The following is a 17,643-nucleotide window of genomic DNA, read 5'->3' on the forward strand; positions in this document are numbered from 1 at the left end:
AATATTTATTTTTAATGAAACTGCATTTGGGTTACCTAGTTTCATATCTAAAATTACTCACAACATTGTTAAAATGTATTTAAAAAAAATCAAAACAGTCACTTAAAGGTGCTGTGTATGATATCAGTTCAGTACCCTTTGTAAAATACAGCCAATGTTTTCTCATCGTTTGCTAGCTCTCCAGTTTGTTTGTGCACTGGAAAATTTTGTACTGGGCCCTGGCCCTATGAATGGGAAATAAACAAAATGGTTCAGACTGAGAAACGCCGCACTATTCCAGCCACTCATCACCAGAGGGAGTTTGTACTTCTGCACAGAACGTGTAAAGAGGAAGGGCAGTGGAGACGGTATGTGGCATATGCTGCGTATTGAGCACTTCTATGAATTTGGGCACAGAAAATCTGAAGGAGCACTGGAGGGATGTGTTTTTGCTGTTGAGTTCTAATATCAACAGACATTCTTCAGAATCCTATACAGAGCCCTGAACTATAAAAAGCAGAATATCAAGCATAAATCATGGCTGATAGCTCTGTAAACAAATCATTTCACCATGTTGTTTATTGCTTAATACAGTTCATATTTTAATTATCGAACAGAATATTGGCTACACAATATTTTTGAACTACAAATACTCATATCAGGAGTGTTGTGTACTGTTAATAAATGACTTGGTATCAGTAATGGCCTTGGGTGGCAGGCGTGCACCCTTAGTAACTGGACAAGCCCTTTTCAGACCTGTTATTTATAGCAGCCACAAGATATTGTCACTCAGGCCAAACGTTGACTCACGTTTACTGCAGACACTAAATGGCCATTCAGAGTGGAGTGGCTCTTTAGAGCCGTCTTATGTTTTCTGTTTGATGTGGGAACTGCCAAGGATCACGTGAGCTCTTTATTATCGTGTTGTTGATGGACCGTACTGTGATGGTGAAGGGCACAGGGGACACGAACAGGGCAAATCTTTTATTATCATTCTATTGGCTCGCTTCCCCTCCCTCACCCTCACAGGAGCACAAACATCATTAGGATTAATCATTAGCCGACCAGAGTCTCCACATTTTGTGTGTGTATGAGTGATAAAGGGAGCTGCTAATATTATCACTGTGTATGTACACTGTATTTACTATTTACTGTAAATGGGGTTATTGCAGGGGTACACGTGCACTTCTAGTAAATAACTATACAATATTGCACTGCTGAATGTTATCAAATGGAGCCCTGTCAAAGTAGACTTTTCATATTACCAGCTTGTGGCTTTGAATTATTAAGGCACAAGTAGAAGATAATTTCTTAACTCTATAAGATGGATCATGTTATAAATCCAGTAACAAATCCGGTACTGATTAATGGCACATTCACTTGTGTCCTACAGAGCTGTTGTCACCTGCTGAATATAGAGCAGGTTGTTAATAATTGCTTTCTGTAGGACACACATGGAGAAGTTATGCTGAATATATCAGAATTCTCAGGTGATTATTCCAGATACATTATAGATATGGAACACTTTGGTGGCAGTGATAAATAGATAAGTTCTAGAAGTTCATTCACACAATTCATGTAATTTCTAGGATAAGTATGTGTACCTTGACCATCTTTATTTAAGGTTGGTAGTTTTTATGTCAGTTTTCCGACCCTTGACAGTTAACCAAGAGCTAGAATAAAGAGCAATGGGAGCTTGATGATAACTAATAATAGATTCGTTTGTATAATAAAAATGATGCTATGGAATGAGCAATACAAGCTGCTAGTGATCCAATGTGCTTTATGCAAATCTGTTGTTATAATTCCTTTAAGTTGAACAGAAATTATGTTGTTGCAAAACCCCAAAATGTTTTTCCATGCAAAGCCATACTGAGCTGTAAAGTATGCCAGAAAGCACGGGGCTATGTTACATCAGGGCCATTTGTTTTGACACAAATACAACTGAATATCAAAATAGGAACACTTCATATTTAAATCACTGCACACAAATACAAACATGGAAAGCAAACCCTACGTTTAATTATCTGAACAAATAGGACACGCATATTAAACTGCACCTTTATACCCAGTCAAAACACAGGCATAAAAACAATGACTAACATATTTACTGAATGTATATACTGGATTGTACTCTTGCTTGTTCTCGTCCTCTTTTTCTCACTATGACACACTTTCTCTCTGTGATTAATGCATGACTTTTAGAAGTGGTCTCAGCTGTAAATTGTTCTCTCGTGTCTCGTGCCAGTAAAGCTCTTTACAGTGAATGCACACTCTCTTCCATGCGCGCACACATGTGTATGCACGCACATGCACAAAATATACACACACACAATACACATCTAAATATGGTCATTTCATCACAGATCTGCTGTAAATACTTTGCTAATTTTAGCACCTCCAGTTGCTTTGGGTTTAGAGGACTCAGTGTTTACATTGTTTGACAGAGTTTTGTGAGATTTCCCCCCTCTGTCTGTGTTTCTGATGGAGAATGCTAATTTGTGGTTGCACATTTGCGTCCCCTAATTATGTTGTCATCTTTGTGCAGCATAGCTGTCAACACAGAGCTGATTTTATAACCTGGCAGTTTATTTCCTGATAATACAGTATGTCATCTGTATCATATATATAAGTATGTATGTGTATATATATATATATATATATATATATATATATATATATATATATATATATATATATATATATAAATGTGTGTGTATTTCTCATACCCTTTCATCCTTCCTGACCAGTTGTACCTTGGTTTCAGATATCTTTTCTTGTGTGCTGAACAAAATGGTTGATGTCAGTGTAACTGTCACCAAATTCAAACATACACTAATGGGCATTCAGACTGGTCACGACTGTCATTAGCACAGGGATGTTACATTAGCTTCACACAGAGGCTTCACAATTACTGATTCCTCTCTGAAAAAAGTGTTTCTTTTTGGATAATTGGCCTTCCAAGTTGATAAAATGATAGTAAATTGTGATTTGATTAGGTTAGACTCATATTACAACCCAAAAGATGGAACAACAAACAGGTCAGTATAGCATTTAGTACTACCCCCACATATATGATTGCACTGTTGGAGCAAGTGTAGATTTTGGCTTTGATTTTTCATGTCTTTTTTTAAATCTTATGTTATCCATCCCTGTACCATTACAGTTCCTGGCTCTAAACAATCCTTTTCAAATGAGCTCAAGTGTTTCTGAATGTCAGCAGTGTTTCTCAGTTTGAATGCAGAGACAGATTTTACAAGCAAAAGTTTTTGATAATGCTATGCACCAAAAAAAATGTGAAATCCCTAAATCGTTTACAGTTGTTTGTTGTAGGAACATTTTTCTTACACTTCACAGGTGTCAATTTCAAGAAAAAAAAAATTTTAAATGCTGTCCCATCATTTTTAAAATGGAGGTTAATGCATTTAGCCTAGTACCTTGAAGTAGCGGAGGTCTTCTAAGGTCTCATTAGTTGCATTCAGAACCCCAGTGCCATTTTCAAGACCACTCACTTTCCAGAGAGAGAGAAAGAACGAACCCACACATTCGCTCACTCACTCTCCCCAAGGCCTTGACGCAAAAGCAACTCAGACAAATGCTAACTCATTTCTCTAAAAGAGCTGCATGAGGTCTTGCACACTCAGTGCCAGCATAAATTGTGCTCTCACTGGTGCCCACATCTACACACTAGCTATGACTCATACTGCTCTGGCTCTCACACGCCTGCGTCCCAAAGGCAATTATCTGGAAGCGCTGCTTTCCTGAATTCGCACACCCAGGTGACCTCGGTGAACTGATGGCATGTCATATGAGCACAGGTGAGGTGAGGGCACCTTGGCTCTCCCTCCTGTGCATTCCTGCTGGTTTGGTTTCCGAAGAGCTATTTGGGAGCGATGCAGTAGAGGGCAAAGAATGAAGTTGACGCTTTTGGCGTACTTGCCCTGCTGGAAGAAATTGAGACACATGCTTATAGCATCTACATTTGTGTGTATTTCCTAAGTGACTGGCCTCATGCTTTCTGTGCTGCTGTGATTTTAATGTGGTCCATTATTTAAATGTTACATAAATTTATATATAATTTGTTTGTTTTCGATATATAGCCCACTGTTTTTGAGTCACCAAGAGAGAGACTCACTTTTGTGATTAATCAAAATAGTTGTGTATTATATGGCCAGACATTTGTGAAGACATACACTATATCCCTCTAGTTGATGCTTGGCGTTTAGCATGGTGACCTGATGTAGCTGTTCTAGAGAGTTACATTTAATTTGTTGTGTTTCTATGGAGATTACTTATAATCTGCCTTCACAATTGAACACCGGTGTTTACCATTTATGGGACAGACTGAATTTACTCATTACAACGGGCGTCTGCAAACCTTTGGACTGAAAAAAACCATATCACTGGCTTAGAAAAATGGAAGTGGTGATATGTCGTCGTCATCATTTACATTATCATTACCTTCAAAATGGATAAAAAAAAATTCTTATCTAATTATTACTTTACTAAGTCTGAAACAGGAATTAGATGAGAATTACAACAATATTTTAGACCCATGTGATGTATTTATTTTACTTTGGAGTAGCTTATTGTTCAGGTGATGCTGGGGTATGATGCTGAAACTTTATTAATTTTACTTCTTCTGCAACCTTCTACAAATGAACAAGGCATATCTGTTTAATGCTGTTTAGGTGAATGTTAAAAGTTTCTACACTTTAAACTTTTAGGTATTGACATCATAATACGCAGGATACAAGAATGTTTATGAAAAGCACTAGATTTCTGCTTAAGCCTTCTTTTCTGTTCTCTGCATTGCTTGTAATTTTAACAGGCAGAATATTGGAGAAACTCTGTTGGCTGTTGGATGCTGAGTATGCAAACAGTTGTGGCTTTTCTTCCTCTTAAATAGCCTGCTGTTTCCCTGAAATCTTGTACTACAACTCAATGGGTGATGGCTTGATTTTTGTCTAAGCCTGAACTGAGACCAAGTGACTCTCCTGTACTGTTACCAGCAAAGTCTGAGAACAGAAATGCTGCTGCTAAAAATAGACAGGAATGTACAGCGCTCCTCTGTGGCCTGGCTGTGGCGATGCAGCCAGTGTCTCTATTTTATACTAAAATTCTAAAAGATATTGAAACCAGTTTCCTACCATCAGTCTTTGTAGTGCATGCAGAACTAGAACTGTGGTGCAGTAATATGCACACATTATTTTCACAGGTAAAAAATGGCTCATTTACTAAATATTCAACCATTTAAAAGGGCAATATAATGAAGCTTTGAATAATAAACCTTGTATGAAGGCATGTGAGGTCAGGGAGGTAACTGGCTCTGAACATTGGATGTGGATGGTTGTGATTGGTTGGTATAATTAGTCATTTTAACCTTTTTTGGTGATCTGTGTGTTTTTCAGGGATGACAGTAGTATCTTTGATGGGTTGATGGAAGAAGATGAGAAAGACAAAGCAAAACGGTGAGATGGAAAACTGAAATGTAATCACACCAGGCTTTGTGCACAAAACCCTTTCTGTGAGATTCCACACCGGTGGCTTAGGAGTGACTCATAACTCCTAACAGTTATAGGACTGTACATCCTTGCTATTTTTTATAGAAGAAAATAAACTTTGAATCAGAGTTGGTAGTCTGTGAAATTTATTTTTATGACTGAAAAATGACACATTTTCCAGTAAATTATAATTGAATATTTCTGTAGTTAGATTTCTGATTATTCATCCATCCATTATCTGTAACCGCTTATCCAATTTAGGGTCGCGGGGGGTCCAGAGCCTACCTGGAATCATCGGGCGCAAGGCGGGAATACACCCTGGAGGGGACGCCAGTCCTTCACAGGGCAACACAGACACACACACATTCACTCACACACACCTACGGACACTTTCGAGTCGCCAATCCACCTGCAACATGTGTTTTTGGACTGTGGGAGGAAACCGGAGCACCCGGAGGAAACCCACGCGGACACGGGGAGAACATACCAACTCCTCACAGACAGTCACCCGGAGCGGGAATCGAACCCACAACCCCAGGTTCCTGGAGCTGTGTGACTGCGACACTACCTGCTGCTCTGATTATTCTCTTATTTTGATTCTCTTGCACTCTGTCAGTGAATCATTGTTTGTGTTTGTAAGGTGGAGTCTGAATTCATGACTATGACTATGTGCTTGTCTTGCACCCACTCCTGCAGAGTTTCCAGGAACAAGTCGGAGAAGAAGAGGCGAGACCAGTTCAATGTGCTCATCAAGGAGTTGGGCACCATGTTGCCGGGCAACACCCGGAAGATGGACAAGTCCACCATTCTGCAGAAGAGCATTGACTTCCTTCGCAAGCATAAAGGTAGCCACTGTCCTGCTTTTTCAGTTTTTACTAAGCTCAGACTGTTAAATAATTTGTCTGTTTACACACTATAATATCAATCCCAGTCTTTTCAATGAAATGTTAATGTATCATTACGTATCACAAACCAATCAAAATCTCTCTCTACAAAACCACACACAGTTGCTAGTTCTAGTGATCATCATGGCAAAAATTCAGGTTTGAGTGTGTGTTTTGTTCCATCTGTTTGGGTGCTTTAAGGACAGTGTGTTAATCTTGGATCAGTAGAGTAGCCATTCTGTTCATGCTTTGGAGAATCCTGTCAGTTTTACATGTGGGTTGTCAACATTATAATGGCATTAAATCAGAAATTACATTCAAATGTGGAGAAGCTGGAGGGCATTGTGTTTATACACCTCTTTGATCACTATATTATAGATTCATGCAAATCTGCTTGACTACTTTGGGGTCAGGAGCACGATCTGAATACATTCTGATCTTAAATGCCTTTACCACTGTCTTTTATACACACTACACTTTTAATACACTATTTATGTATAATATAATACACACACATCCTGAAACAGGTTGCATTTTAATACCAAGAGCCAATTTTGCTTCATGCTCTCAGCTCAAGCTTTGTATGCTTTGTTTGCACAGTTGCACTACCTTATTTGTTCTGTTAAATTAGCTGTTATATTATAAATCACCTAAATATGCTGGATGTCAGCCTCCAGGCCTGGGGACCTCTTTCCCAGTTTTTCTGTTGCCATTGAAGAACTGCCATTAAGAACTTGATGGCTAAAGGATTTGTTTCAAGATTTTTAGATTGGCCTTAGACCAGTGTCTGTCCCTCACCTCATCTGACATGCGCTTTAAGACCTAAAGACCTAACGTTTTTGTATCTAACACATGTTGCTATTTACAGACCTTTGATATTTATCTGTGCAGAATACACACATGCATCACGTCAATGTAGTGTTTTATAAATAAAAATTTACAGTTCAGTATGAAAGTATAAATAATGTAGCTTTTTTGTGTGTTGAAAATGTCTCATTACTATCATCTAAATGAAGTACTTCTTGATCATTGTGCAGTAACACTCACTCGCTCTCTCAATCTTGCTCATTCTCAGAAATTGCTGCACAGTCAGAATCCAGTGAGATCCGTCAAGACTGGAAGCCTCCTTTCCTTAGTAATGAGGAGTTTACACAGTTGATGCTGGAGGTCAGTGAACACTGTCCAGAGTTTAACAAAGATTTTTTATTAAAAACCCAAAAATATGATGCCTTCTTATTTTAATGCCATTTAATTCAATGTACTGTTTGACCTCAGGCTCTGGATGGCTTCTTTCTTGCCATCATGACTGATGGCAATATAATCTACGTCTCTGAGAGTGTCACATCGTTACTAGAACATTTACCAGTAAGTGTGTTGTTTTATTTGTGTGTGTGTGAAAGAGAGATAGGACAGCGCCAGAGAAATTAAGTAATAATGCTAAAAGCTTGTTTTGTGTGTGTTTTTAGTCTGATCTGGTGGACCAGAATCTGTTGAATTTCCTCCCGCTGGGCGAACACTCTGAAGTGTATAAAGCTCTCTCAACACACATACTGGAGGGAGAGGCCCTCACACCAGACTACTTAAAGAGTACGGCTTCTGCACCCAGTATTCATACAATATTCTATATCATCTATTATTGTATTTTTATTCTCCTTCGACAATCTGCTCTTTCCTCCTTAAGAATCTTTCCTTCATTCTTTCTGTTGTGCTAAATTCATAAGCACACAAGCAAATGGTTAAAACCCTTTTTTCATAGTGTGTTTTGTCAAGAAATAAAGCACTAAAAACTTATTTAAATGAATACAAATACAAAAATAAATGTGCAAAGAGAGCTGTTTAGAACAACACAGATTTCTCCTTCTCAGCCATCTCTGGATTAATTCAAATCCACTCCACACACTCTAGATTTAATTTAATGAAGTATTACTGAAATGAGATATTTGACGATACAAAGCCAAGACTGTCACAGTCTTCTTCTAATGAACTGCACTCAATATAAAGCCAGCTTTTATGTATATTTTTGAGTATTGCAAAAATTCAAATAATTTAAGAATAGATAGTAGTTATTGCAGGTGTTCTTTTGTATGACCATTTAATTTGTCTAAAATCCCTCTTAATGAATATGAAATATGGCACACCCTCTTTTTTTTCTTTGATGGCACAAACCCCTTTTTTGTTGTTTTGATGCTCCATCAAATTTTGATGTGAATTAACTTTTTTAGGACTTCCAAACATATTCAGCCTTGCTTATATCCTGTTGTTGTTGTTGTTTCTTGACTCTCTAGCAAAAAATCAGTTAGAGTTCTGTTGCCATATGCTCCGGGGCACCATCGACCCCAAAGAGCCTCCTGTCTATGAGTACGTCAAGTTCATTGGAAACTTCAAGTCCCTCAACACTGGTAAGTGTGAGAGCTGCTGCCTGTGGCTATAACACTGAGTCATTATTTTCTTGCTGCTCCATTTTGCCACTTTTTGTTTTTCCTTCCTGTGCTGAATTCTGTGGCTTGGTCAGGGAAAAGACAGTAAAGATTTGTATTTATTTATTTATTTTTAAAGTTAGGTATAGGGAGTTCTCCTAGACCAGGTGTTGCAAACCATTCTGCCTTCTGCATAGCCATCAGTGTGTAAGTCCAATTGGATAGTGTTTTCTTCTTCAGGTCTGTTGCCATGCAGCGTAATGTTGCTTGCATTTTGTCTTTGACTATAATGAGTGTCCAAGCCTCATTTTTTTTTTTTTAACTCTCAGATACTTTCTGAAATGTGGAAAATGTTGTGATATAGTCTGAAATTAAGTGGGTTTTTTCTTGTGAAATTACTTTTTGTGTTTTGTGCTGCCATCTAGTGATTAATATGAAACAGTCCTCTTTATCCCACCTCCATTTGACAGCTCTTGATTTGGTCCTCTGTTTTTGTGCAGTGCCTAACTCAACACGGAATGGCTTTGAGGGCGTGATTCAGCGTTCTCTCAGACCATCATTTGAAGATCGTGTGTGTTTTGTAGCGACAGTGAGGTTAGCCAAGCCTCAGTTTATCAAGGTAGGTTGAAGAAGCATTTTCTGCATGATTCTCATTGGCCTTTAAGTTTTTACACAACCCATGTGGTGTGGTACATCTGAGAATATGTATGAGTAATGATGGACTTAAAAGTTAACGTCAGTAAGACAAAATGTGTATGTGTACGTAACGTATTTAATGTTTCCCACATTTTGCATTTTGTATATTTCCATGACATTTCAAGCTGTAAAAAACTTGATGCTCAGTGTTGTAACACTTTAGAATTTCTCAAGTTTCACAGCTACAGCTTTATTTAATCAAATATTTTCATTCACGCTGTCTGGTATGTTTAGGTATTGTGTCTTCACTAAAGTAAAGAGGACAGCTGAGCTTATAGCTTAAGGGGGGTGGTGGCCTTAATGATAGACTCTAAAGCAAACATTTTTACTTTACACATTAGGAGGAAAAAAGTAACATACAGTATAACTACTTTTACATATTGACAAAAATATATTTGCATTAAGGTTTATGAAACCTAACTTAAATGGATTGTTTTGTTCATTTAATAATCTCTGCTCGGTAGGAGATGTGCACTGTAGAGGAACCCAATGAGGAGTTCACGTCCAGACACAGCTTAGAATGGAAATTCCTCTTCCTGGACCACAGGTGGGTGTGTGTGTTCAAAGTTGTGGGTGGTTGAGTGACTACAATGAGTTTCAGCTCTAATACAAGCAACAAAAAAAAGTGATTTATTGGGAGCTGACACCTTTTTACTTTGCTTTATTTACTTTGATTTTATCCCACTGTCCTCTGTGTGCAGAAATGCTGCTCAGTGGAAAGGCTTTTTAACATGCTCTGAAAATAACATTGGATGTTTCAGAGCAATATATGCCTTATGTCACAGGACTGTGAGCAAGAAAGAGGGGATTTTAATATCAAATTGCTGACTCATGCTTAGACCAAGACTATTTTTTGAATAAACTATGACATTTCAGTTGGTTTGGACTGAACAAACATATTGTTGCTGTTCAATTAAAAACATGTATCTCCATTTTTTTTTAAACATCATTTGAACTCAGCAGCACTCCTTCACACTGTGAGTTTCGTGGTAAATGGACCAATAGAAAAGCTACAAAATTATTTGGAATAAACTGTTTTTACATGGACTTCCATTGATATATAACAAGGTTTTTCCCTTCTCATGTAAAGTTGCTATTTGGTGGATACATGTTTATAGTTTTACAGTGATGATAAAGCAAACCTGTAAAGCACAGGTTTTAACAGACTCCCCACCCAGGCTCTTCTTTCTTATAAAACTATTACTTGTTCCGGCACATGGAACCACTGAACTGTTCATGTTCTTAGTATCTGTACTTCCCTTCCACTTATTTTTTTTTTTGCATGCTTTTCCTGCCCTACTGGTTTCTGCCTGTTTATTTCCACCACTTCCTCCTTCTGATCCCTCCTGTTTTGTGGTAGTAAAAACCCCTCTGGGTTTGAGCACTAAGCCACTTGGCCTTTGACAGTCCCATCAAACTCCCTTTGCGACTGTTCTCAGTGCATTTTATTTGTTCGGATACTTAGGCGTATGAGTCAGCTCCCCCATGAGTGACAGTCCTGGGAAGAGTGAGCTTTCGCATAGGACACGGCAAGGCTCAGAATAGAATTCTCAGCCAAAGTTGAACCTGTACAATTATTCTAATGAGCGCACAGGCCTTTAGGGCTATTTATAACTGTGGGATCCCCTTTGTGCTGCCTCCAAAATCCTCACAAGCCTTTTTCCCTTGAAGTTTTTCCTGTTGATTCCAAACAGAACAGCAAAGGGCTTTAGGGGATGAGCATAAGGGAGGGGTGCCTTGTTTGCTAATAACCTATATCTAACTGAGATTAATGTAGTGCACAGCTGTTTTGAATTTTTATTCATTTATTTAAGAATATGACAGGCTTTTCCATGTTGTACTTGCTATACTTAATCCAATAATTAATTATCTGTGCATTCGATTGATAGGTTTGATTAAAAAAAAATTGATTTGCGTGACTTGTAAACAGCCTTTAAAGTTGCGGAAATAAAATCAGATTTAAATAACTGTGTATTTATCTTTTACAGAGCTCCACCTATTATAGGTTACCTACCTTTTGAGGTTCTGGGCACGTCGGGCTATGACTACTATCATGTAGATGACTTGGAGACCCTTGCCAAGTGCCATGAACACTGTGAGTCAAGTAACTTTGTGAAGCCTGTTTATCCCAACGAAATAAAGGAATTGGGGCATTTGAAGTTCATTTAAAAAGAGAAATCAGTCTGGTTGTTCTCTTGGTTCTGACTGGTATGGTTTTGTGTTGCAGTGATGCAGTATGGCAAAGGGAAATCATGCTATTATCGGTTCTTAACAAAAGGTCAGCAGTGGATCTGGCTCCAGACACACTACTACATAACCTACCACCAGTGGAACTCACGGCCTGAATTTATTGTCTGCACACACACCGTGGTCAGGTAACAGTGGTTAGGATTTGGTACAGGAAAATGTTAACAATTGAATGTTTTAGCATTTTTTGGTAATATCTGTAATGAAATTCTCTTTTGCTGTAGCTATGCTGAGGTTAGAGCTGAGCAGCGTCGAGAGCTTGGCATAGAGGAATCGCCTCCTGAGATCACTGCAGACAAGGTGTGTGCATACATATGTTTTACATATAATTTCAGAAAACAAATTCTGACTCCTGAGAAAGCAAGCTACTTTGTAAACACTCACAAAAGGGTCTTGATTTTGCAGTGTTGTTAATACAGAGGATTCATGTTTAAAACCTTTCATTTTAGTCATTTAAGTTAAGGATGTGTTCTAATAGTGACTATGTATAATACAAATGGGATACATTTTATGACACCTCTGTGTCTTAATTTAGTGTCATGTGCCAGTTGATTTCTCTACATTTCTTCTGTTGCAGTCTCAGGATTCTGGCTCAGAGCTGAACACCTCCAGCCTGAAGGAAGCACTGGAGCGTTTTGATCACAGCCGCACGCCCTCTGCCTCTTCCCGGAGCTCACGGAAGTCCTCCTCTCACACTGCTGTGTCTGACCCCACCTGTATGTATAAATATATCTCTATTGTGATTGCTTAGGCTGTTAAGTTCTTAAAATAAAAAATAAAAAATAATAATAAATAAATTCCATTGATGAATGTTGTGTGTATATATACACTTAACTGATTATGATGTCCATAATTGGTGATTTGTGTTTAGATGTGGAATTCATTAGCAAAAGAAATTCCCCACAGAGGGCACTATTCACTACTAAAATAATAATAATAATAATAATAATTAAATCAAATTTGAATCTGTTTGCTGGTCATCATTAGAAAATGCACTGATAATTATGAATATGTCCTAATTTTTAAATATACAAACACCATTTCCAGAAATGTTGGGACAATTGCTGAAAATGAACTAAAAACAAATATTGGTTTTAAAAAAAACAATGTGTATGATGGTCTAGCCACACAGACAAAGGTACCAACAGAAAGAAGCACACCGCCCCGGCAGTCTGTCTCCACTATCAAGATGACATCCCAGAGACGGTCCTCCATTAGCAGCCAGGTATCATTATTTGCATAATTGAAATTACTCTATCACTGTATATTGGGACTTGAAAATTAATTTTTGATTATGCCACAGTTAATTCTGACCTTGCAGTGTGACTTTCCAGGAGTACCATTATTGCATGATAACTATTTTACCTCACAGAAGTTTGATAAACAAACAAAAAATATTTCGCTGTCTTCTTTACCTTAAAACGTTATAATAATAACACCAATAACAAACTGTGTTATCACAATCATACACTTGAGGTTTGTTCTATAATGTGAGAAACTGGCCAATATCTCAAGTTGTGTTTTTATATATATATATATATAAATAAAGTGCGTGTGTGTGTCTCTACTTTTCCAGTCAATGAGCTCTCCGAACACAAGCCAGGCGATGGCAGCATGTCTAGTAACTCCACCCCAACAACCCCAGCAGTTGCAGCCCACTGTGCAGGTGACACACACACCCACACACAGTTTGCAGGGATATAGCTAAAGGGCAGCCTAGGCCCATTCACATGGATGAGAGTCTCCCTCCAAATTTGTGGCTGCTCAAGAAAGTCCTCTGTCAACAGGACCACCCCTGCTTCTATTGTTAAATCATTTGGCGGTACGATTGAAACACTTGTGTAGCTTGGGTCATATGACTCTTGCTCCAAGTGCTTCCTGCTGACAGGATTCTGGCCTTAATTTCCTCTTGGCCTGGTGGTGAACTTTTAAGTCATGTGATGCTCAAACCTAACCCCTTATAAGCCATATGACTAACAGTCAATGATACTATATCTTATACACTATATCTTATTGAGGTCCTAGTTAACATGCTGTTTTTGCACGTGTTTCAATGTGACAAACAGTATGCTTGACCCACTTTCTTTTTCTTTTGTTTTCTGCAGCCTGTGCTGCATTTCTCCACCCAGCTGGATGCCATGCAGCATTTGAAAGAACAGCTGGAGCAGCGCACACGCATGATTGAGGCCAACATCCAGAGGCAACAGGAGGAGCTGCGTCAGATCCAGGAGGAGCTGCAGAGGGTGCAGGGCCAGGGCTTGCAGGTGAGTGCCCCCTGGTGACTAAACATTTAAGGTGTTAATCTTTTCCTAGAATGTTTACTTGAATTTCTAGGAATGGTTTCAGTTGTGATCAGTCATACCTTAGGCAGGCTGAAGCATGCTACAACCTGAGGAATGCATCTTCTTTTGTTTCAGACGAGTCAGTGCTAAAAATAACTGTGGAAGTTTTGCAAGTTTTGTCATGACAATGCTGGTGTCTTTAAAATGTGCATAACATTTCTTACTGAATAGTCCTCTCTCTCTACTTGTGTGTGTGTGTGTGTGTAGATGTTTCTGCAGCCTGGTAGTTTGAACCTGGGCTCTGTGCAGTTGACGCAAAGCTCCTCTGTACAGCCAGGGACTGCTTTAACCATGCAGGGTCAAGTGGTTCCAGCAGGCAGCTTACAGAGCGGCCTGGCGTCCACACACACAGGCACACAGCACACAGTCACTCAGCAAACTCAACAAGCTCCTCCTCAGCAGCAGAACCTCCTTCGAGAACAGAGCTCCACACTCACACAGGTGGAGGATATACACATTCAAATGTCTGTAATGTTTTGCTGATTTTCTTTCACTGAAAAGAAGTCCAAACTTGTTTAAAATAATACCAAATACTTGGGTTATTTACTATTGGGTTACAAACTATAGTGTACAGGTAATTGTAAATATACATCACACAGACGTATTGTTGTACTTGGTAAAATAAAGCAAAATCTCTTTGGATATTTTAATTTTATTGCTATTTGCATAAACACATGAAATAACAGATTTTTACAACTCTCCCCAACAAAATTCTTAATCCTGTGTTTCTTAACCTCTGTCTACAGTCCCAGAGGACATCTCATACACTGCAGTCTCCTCAAGGAGCGCTGCCTGCTTCTCTTTATAACACCATGATGATCTCTCAGCCAGGGCAGGCAAACGTGGTGCAAATATCCACCAGTCTTGCACAGAGCAGCCCCAGTGGAGCTGCAGTTGCCACCTTCTCTCAGGACCGTCAGATACGGTACTCTTTAACTAATACTCTTTAACATGTGTTCAACAATATGGCAACACATTCTCTTTTGCTAACAAACATAGATATGACATTTTTTGCCTAATTTATATTAATTAAAGTTAAATATATTCGTGAAAACGGAAAACAAAATATAAAATGTATACCCACACTTAAGGCTAGAAAGTCTAATAAATATGATGTTGTCTTACAAATGATGTCCAAACTGTGCAGATGACATATAATTTACACAGTTGGGTCTCTCACTGTCTCCTTCTCTAACCCCTTCTCAGATTCCCAGCAGCCCCTCAGCTGCTTACAAAGCTGGTTACAGGGCCTATGGCATGCGGAGCAGTTATGGTGCCCACCACTATGTTCATGGGGCAGGTAGTTACAGCGTTCGCTTCACAACAAGGTCAGGCCCAGACCATTAGCATTGCTCAGCAGCCGCCCACCTCCTCTCAGGAGCAGCAGGCCCAGTCACAGGCAGCAGCCGCTCAGCAACAGAGCCAAGCCCAGGCCCAGCTCACACAGCATCAAACGCAGTTTCTTCAGGTGACAACACTGGATTTGCAGTCTAACTACATATTTTTTGCCTTTTTTATATTTTATATATATATATATATATAGTAAATATTTGAGGAATATTTTGCCTTGGTTTAAAGAAATTTAGGCCATGAACTACATTTCTAAACTACAGTGGAACCTCTACTTACGAACTTGATCCGTTCCGTGACCCAGTTCATAAGTGGAAAAGTTCGTTTCTCGAGTCAATTTTGTGATATCCCAATAATGGAAAATCCATTAATGCGTTCCAGCCCCCACCCCGAAAGTCACCCTTTTTGCACTGATATATGTTTACTAAACTCTCAAATTAGTAAAAAAAATACATGTAGCATTACTAAAAATAAAAAAGAAATACAGTGGTAACAGTAATAAAAAAGAAATAAAAAAAGTGTTAAGTGGTTATATATCGCTACCTTGAAGACGTGACCACTGGCTGGAGGTGTAACACAGGCACTGACGGGAGGTGGGGGGTGGGTGGAATAACAGAGTAGGCGTGTAAATGTGGGGAGACGAAGCGTAGATACGACTTAGCACGCATTTCGATGTCTGCTATTTACACTAATGCTAAAACTACAATTTGCTAATCTTAAAAGCTCACTCAAGTCTGGGCGCGCTGGGAGACTCGCCTATTGGGGTCAATGGCCATTTCCAGCCGCCGGCTCAGCGGAGGCTCGGGTTCGTTTCTAGAGTAATGGTTCGTTGGTGGAGGCAAAAAATATTCAAATGCCCAGTTCGTATCTTGGAAAGTTTGTTAGTAGAGGTTCCACTGTATAGTAAATCAGTGTCTTACACAAGGCAGCATATTCATAACTAATATTATTAATGAAATATCTGCTAAATATGCCTTCATATAGTTAAAAATTGAAATATATAAAGAATATTGGCTAATCTCAAAGTTCACTGAACATAAAGCTCACAAATCTTGAATGTCTCTAATCCATCTATCTTAGGCTCCTCGTCTTCTACATGGCAACCAATCGGCCCAGCTGATTCTCCAGGCAGCATTTCCCTTACAACAGCAGGGCACCTTTGCCACAACAACACAACAGCAGCAGCAGCAACAACAGGTGCAGCAGCAGCAACTCCAACAGCAACATCAGCAGCAGCAGCTTCAGCAGCAGCAGCAACAACAGGTGCAGCAGCAGCAACTCCAACAGCAACATCAGCAGCAGCAGCAGCTTCAGCAGCTTCAGCAACATCAGCAGCAGCAGCAGCAGCAGCAGTTGGCATCTCACAGGCCAGACAGTATGTCAGACCGTTCCAACGCACCGCCTCAGTAACTAACCCAGCAATGGCCAATCAGATGGCAAGGACCGAACCTACTGTCCATTGCATGAGGTGAAAAGGTCAGTCTCCCAGCACCATGGAAAAAAATTGCAGTATTCAAACCATACCTGTTATAATGGTGTAGGGCAAGACTTAGACCTGTGCCCTACCTGCATTTCCTCTCTGATCTCTGGCTGCTTGCACTGAATTCTGGGAAGTGTAGTCCTCAAATGCTGAGCCATGTAACTGGCTAGCAAGGGAATGGTGCCCACTCTTTATGTCACCAGGTCATGCTCTACTGGAGTAAAGAGGGCGAGTTGGGATGAGTTTCTCCCAGCCCCCTTTTCCCTCGTCTTGTACGCCCGGTATGTGCAGTCATCACCCCTTCACGTGTTTAATTTATGCAGAACACTCCGGTTTGTAGACTGGAGACAACAATTTAAGACTTCAGAGAAGTCTAACAGGCAAATGAAACATGATCATTTGTTCTGGTTCTTCTTCTTTTCCATTCATTTTCTCTCTCTCTCTCTCTCTCATTCTCTTTCCTCTCCTCACCAGTTTCTTATAGACTTCTTTCACTTCTTCATTGACTTTGCGTTTTTCATGTAAAAAAAAAAAGTAATTATGGGTCAGAAAATATTTTTAAGAATGTTATGTGGATTCAACTTTTATTGTACAGTACATCTGTAAAATAATATGTAAATATATGGACAAAAGGAAAGAGAAACTAATATTTTATATTGATGCATGAAATGAAAACCGTAGTCTGTTATTTGTAGCTTTGAATATACTTTTTTTGTAGTATTCAAAGGAGGGAAAAAAAAAAAA

At 39.1% G+C, this 17,643-nt stretch overlaps 1 protein-coding gene across 3 annotated transcripts in view; it reads left to right on the forward strand.

Annotated features, from left to right (window-relative positions):
* clocka (clock circadian regulator a) overlaps window positions 1-17,438 on the forward strand; it is a 49,776-nt gene extending 32,338 nt beyond the window's left edge. For all 3 annotated transcript variants that reach the window (XM_066676401.1, XM_066676403.1, XM_066676402.1), the window contains exons 6-24: window positions 5,391-5,450; window positions 6,180-6,328; window positions 7,443-7,534; window positions 7,643-7,732; window positions 7,834-7,954; window positions 8,653-8,766; window positions 9,285-9,403; window positions 9,945-10,027; window positions 11,469-11,575; window positions 11,708-11,855; window positions 11,952-12,027; window positions 12,305-12,443; window positions 12,852-12,952; window positions 13,304-13,393; window positions 13,833-13,991; window positions 14,277-14,510; window positions 14,816-14,994; window positions 15,276-15,537; window positions 16,500-17,438. In XM_066676401.1, coding sequence (XP_066532498.1) covers window positions 5,391-5,450; window positions 6,180-6,328; window positions 7,443-7,534; window positions 7,643-7,732; window positions 7,834-7,954; window positions 8,653-8,766; window positions 9,285-9,403; window positions 9,945-10,027; window positions 11,469-11,575; window positions 11,708-11,855; window positions 11,952-12,027; window positions 12,305-12,443; window positions 12,852-12,952; window positions 13,304-13,393; window positions 13,833-13,991; window positions 14,277-14,510; window positions 14,816-14,994; window positions 15,276-15,537; window positions 16,500-16,829 — 2,653 coding nt within the window. In that variant the 3' untranslated portion in view covers window positions 16,830-17,438. The remainder of the gene's footprint in view (window positions 1-5,390; window positions 5,451-6,179; window positions 6,329-7,442; window positions 7,535-7,642; window positions 7,733-7,833; window positions 7,955-8,652; window positions 8,767-9,284; window positions 9,404-9,944; window positions 10,028-11,468; window positions 11,576-11,707; window positions 11,856-11,951; window positions 12,028-12,304; window positions 12,444-12,851; window positions 12,953-13,303; window positions 13,394-13,832; window positions 13,992-14,276; window positions 14,511-14,815; window positions 14,995-15,275; window positions 15,538-16,499) is intronic.
* The last annotated feature ends 205 nt before the right edge of the window (window positions 17,439-17,643 follow it).

The sequence above is a fragment of the Hoplias malabaricus genome, chromosome 7 (genome assembly GCF_029633855.1).
Source record: "Hoplias malabaricus isolate fHopMal1 chromosome 7, fHopMal1.hap1, whole genome shotgun sequence".
In the NCBI taxonomy this organism is placed as follows: domain Eukaryota; kingdom Metazoa; phylum Chordata; class Actinopteri; order Characiformes; family Erythrinidae; genus Hoplias; species Hoplias malabaricus.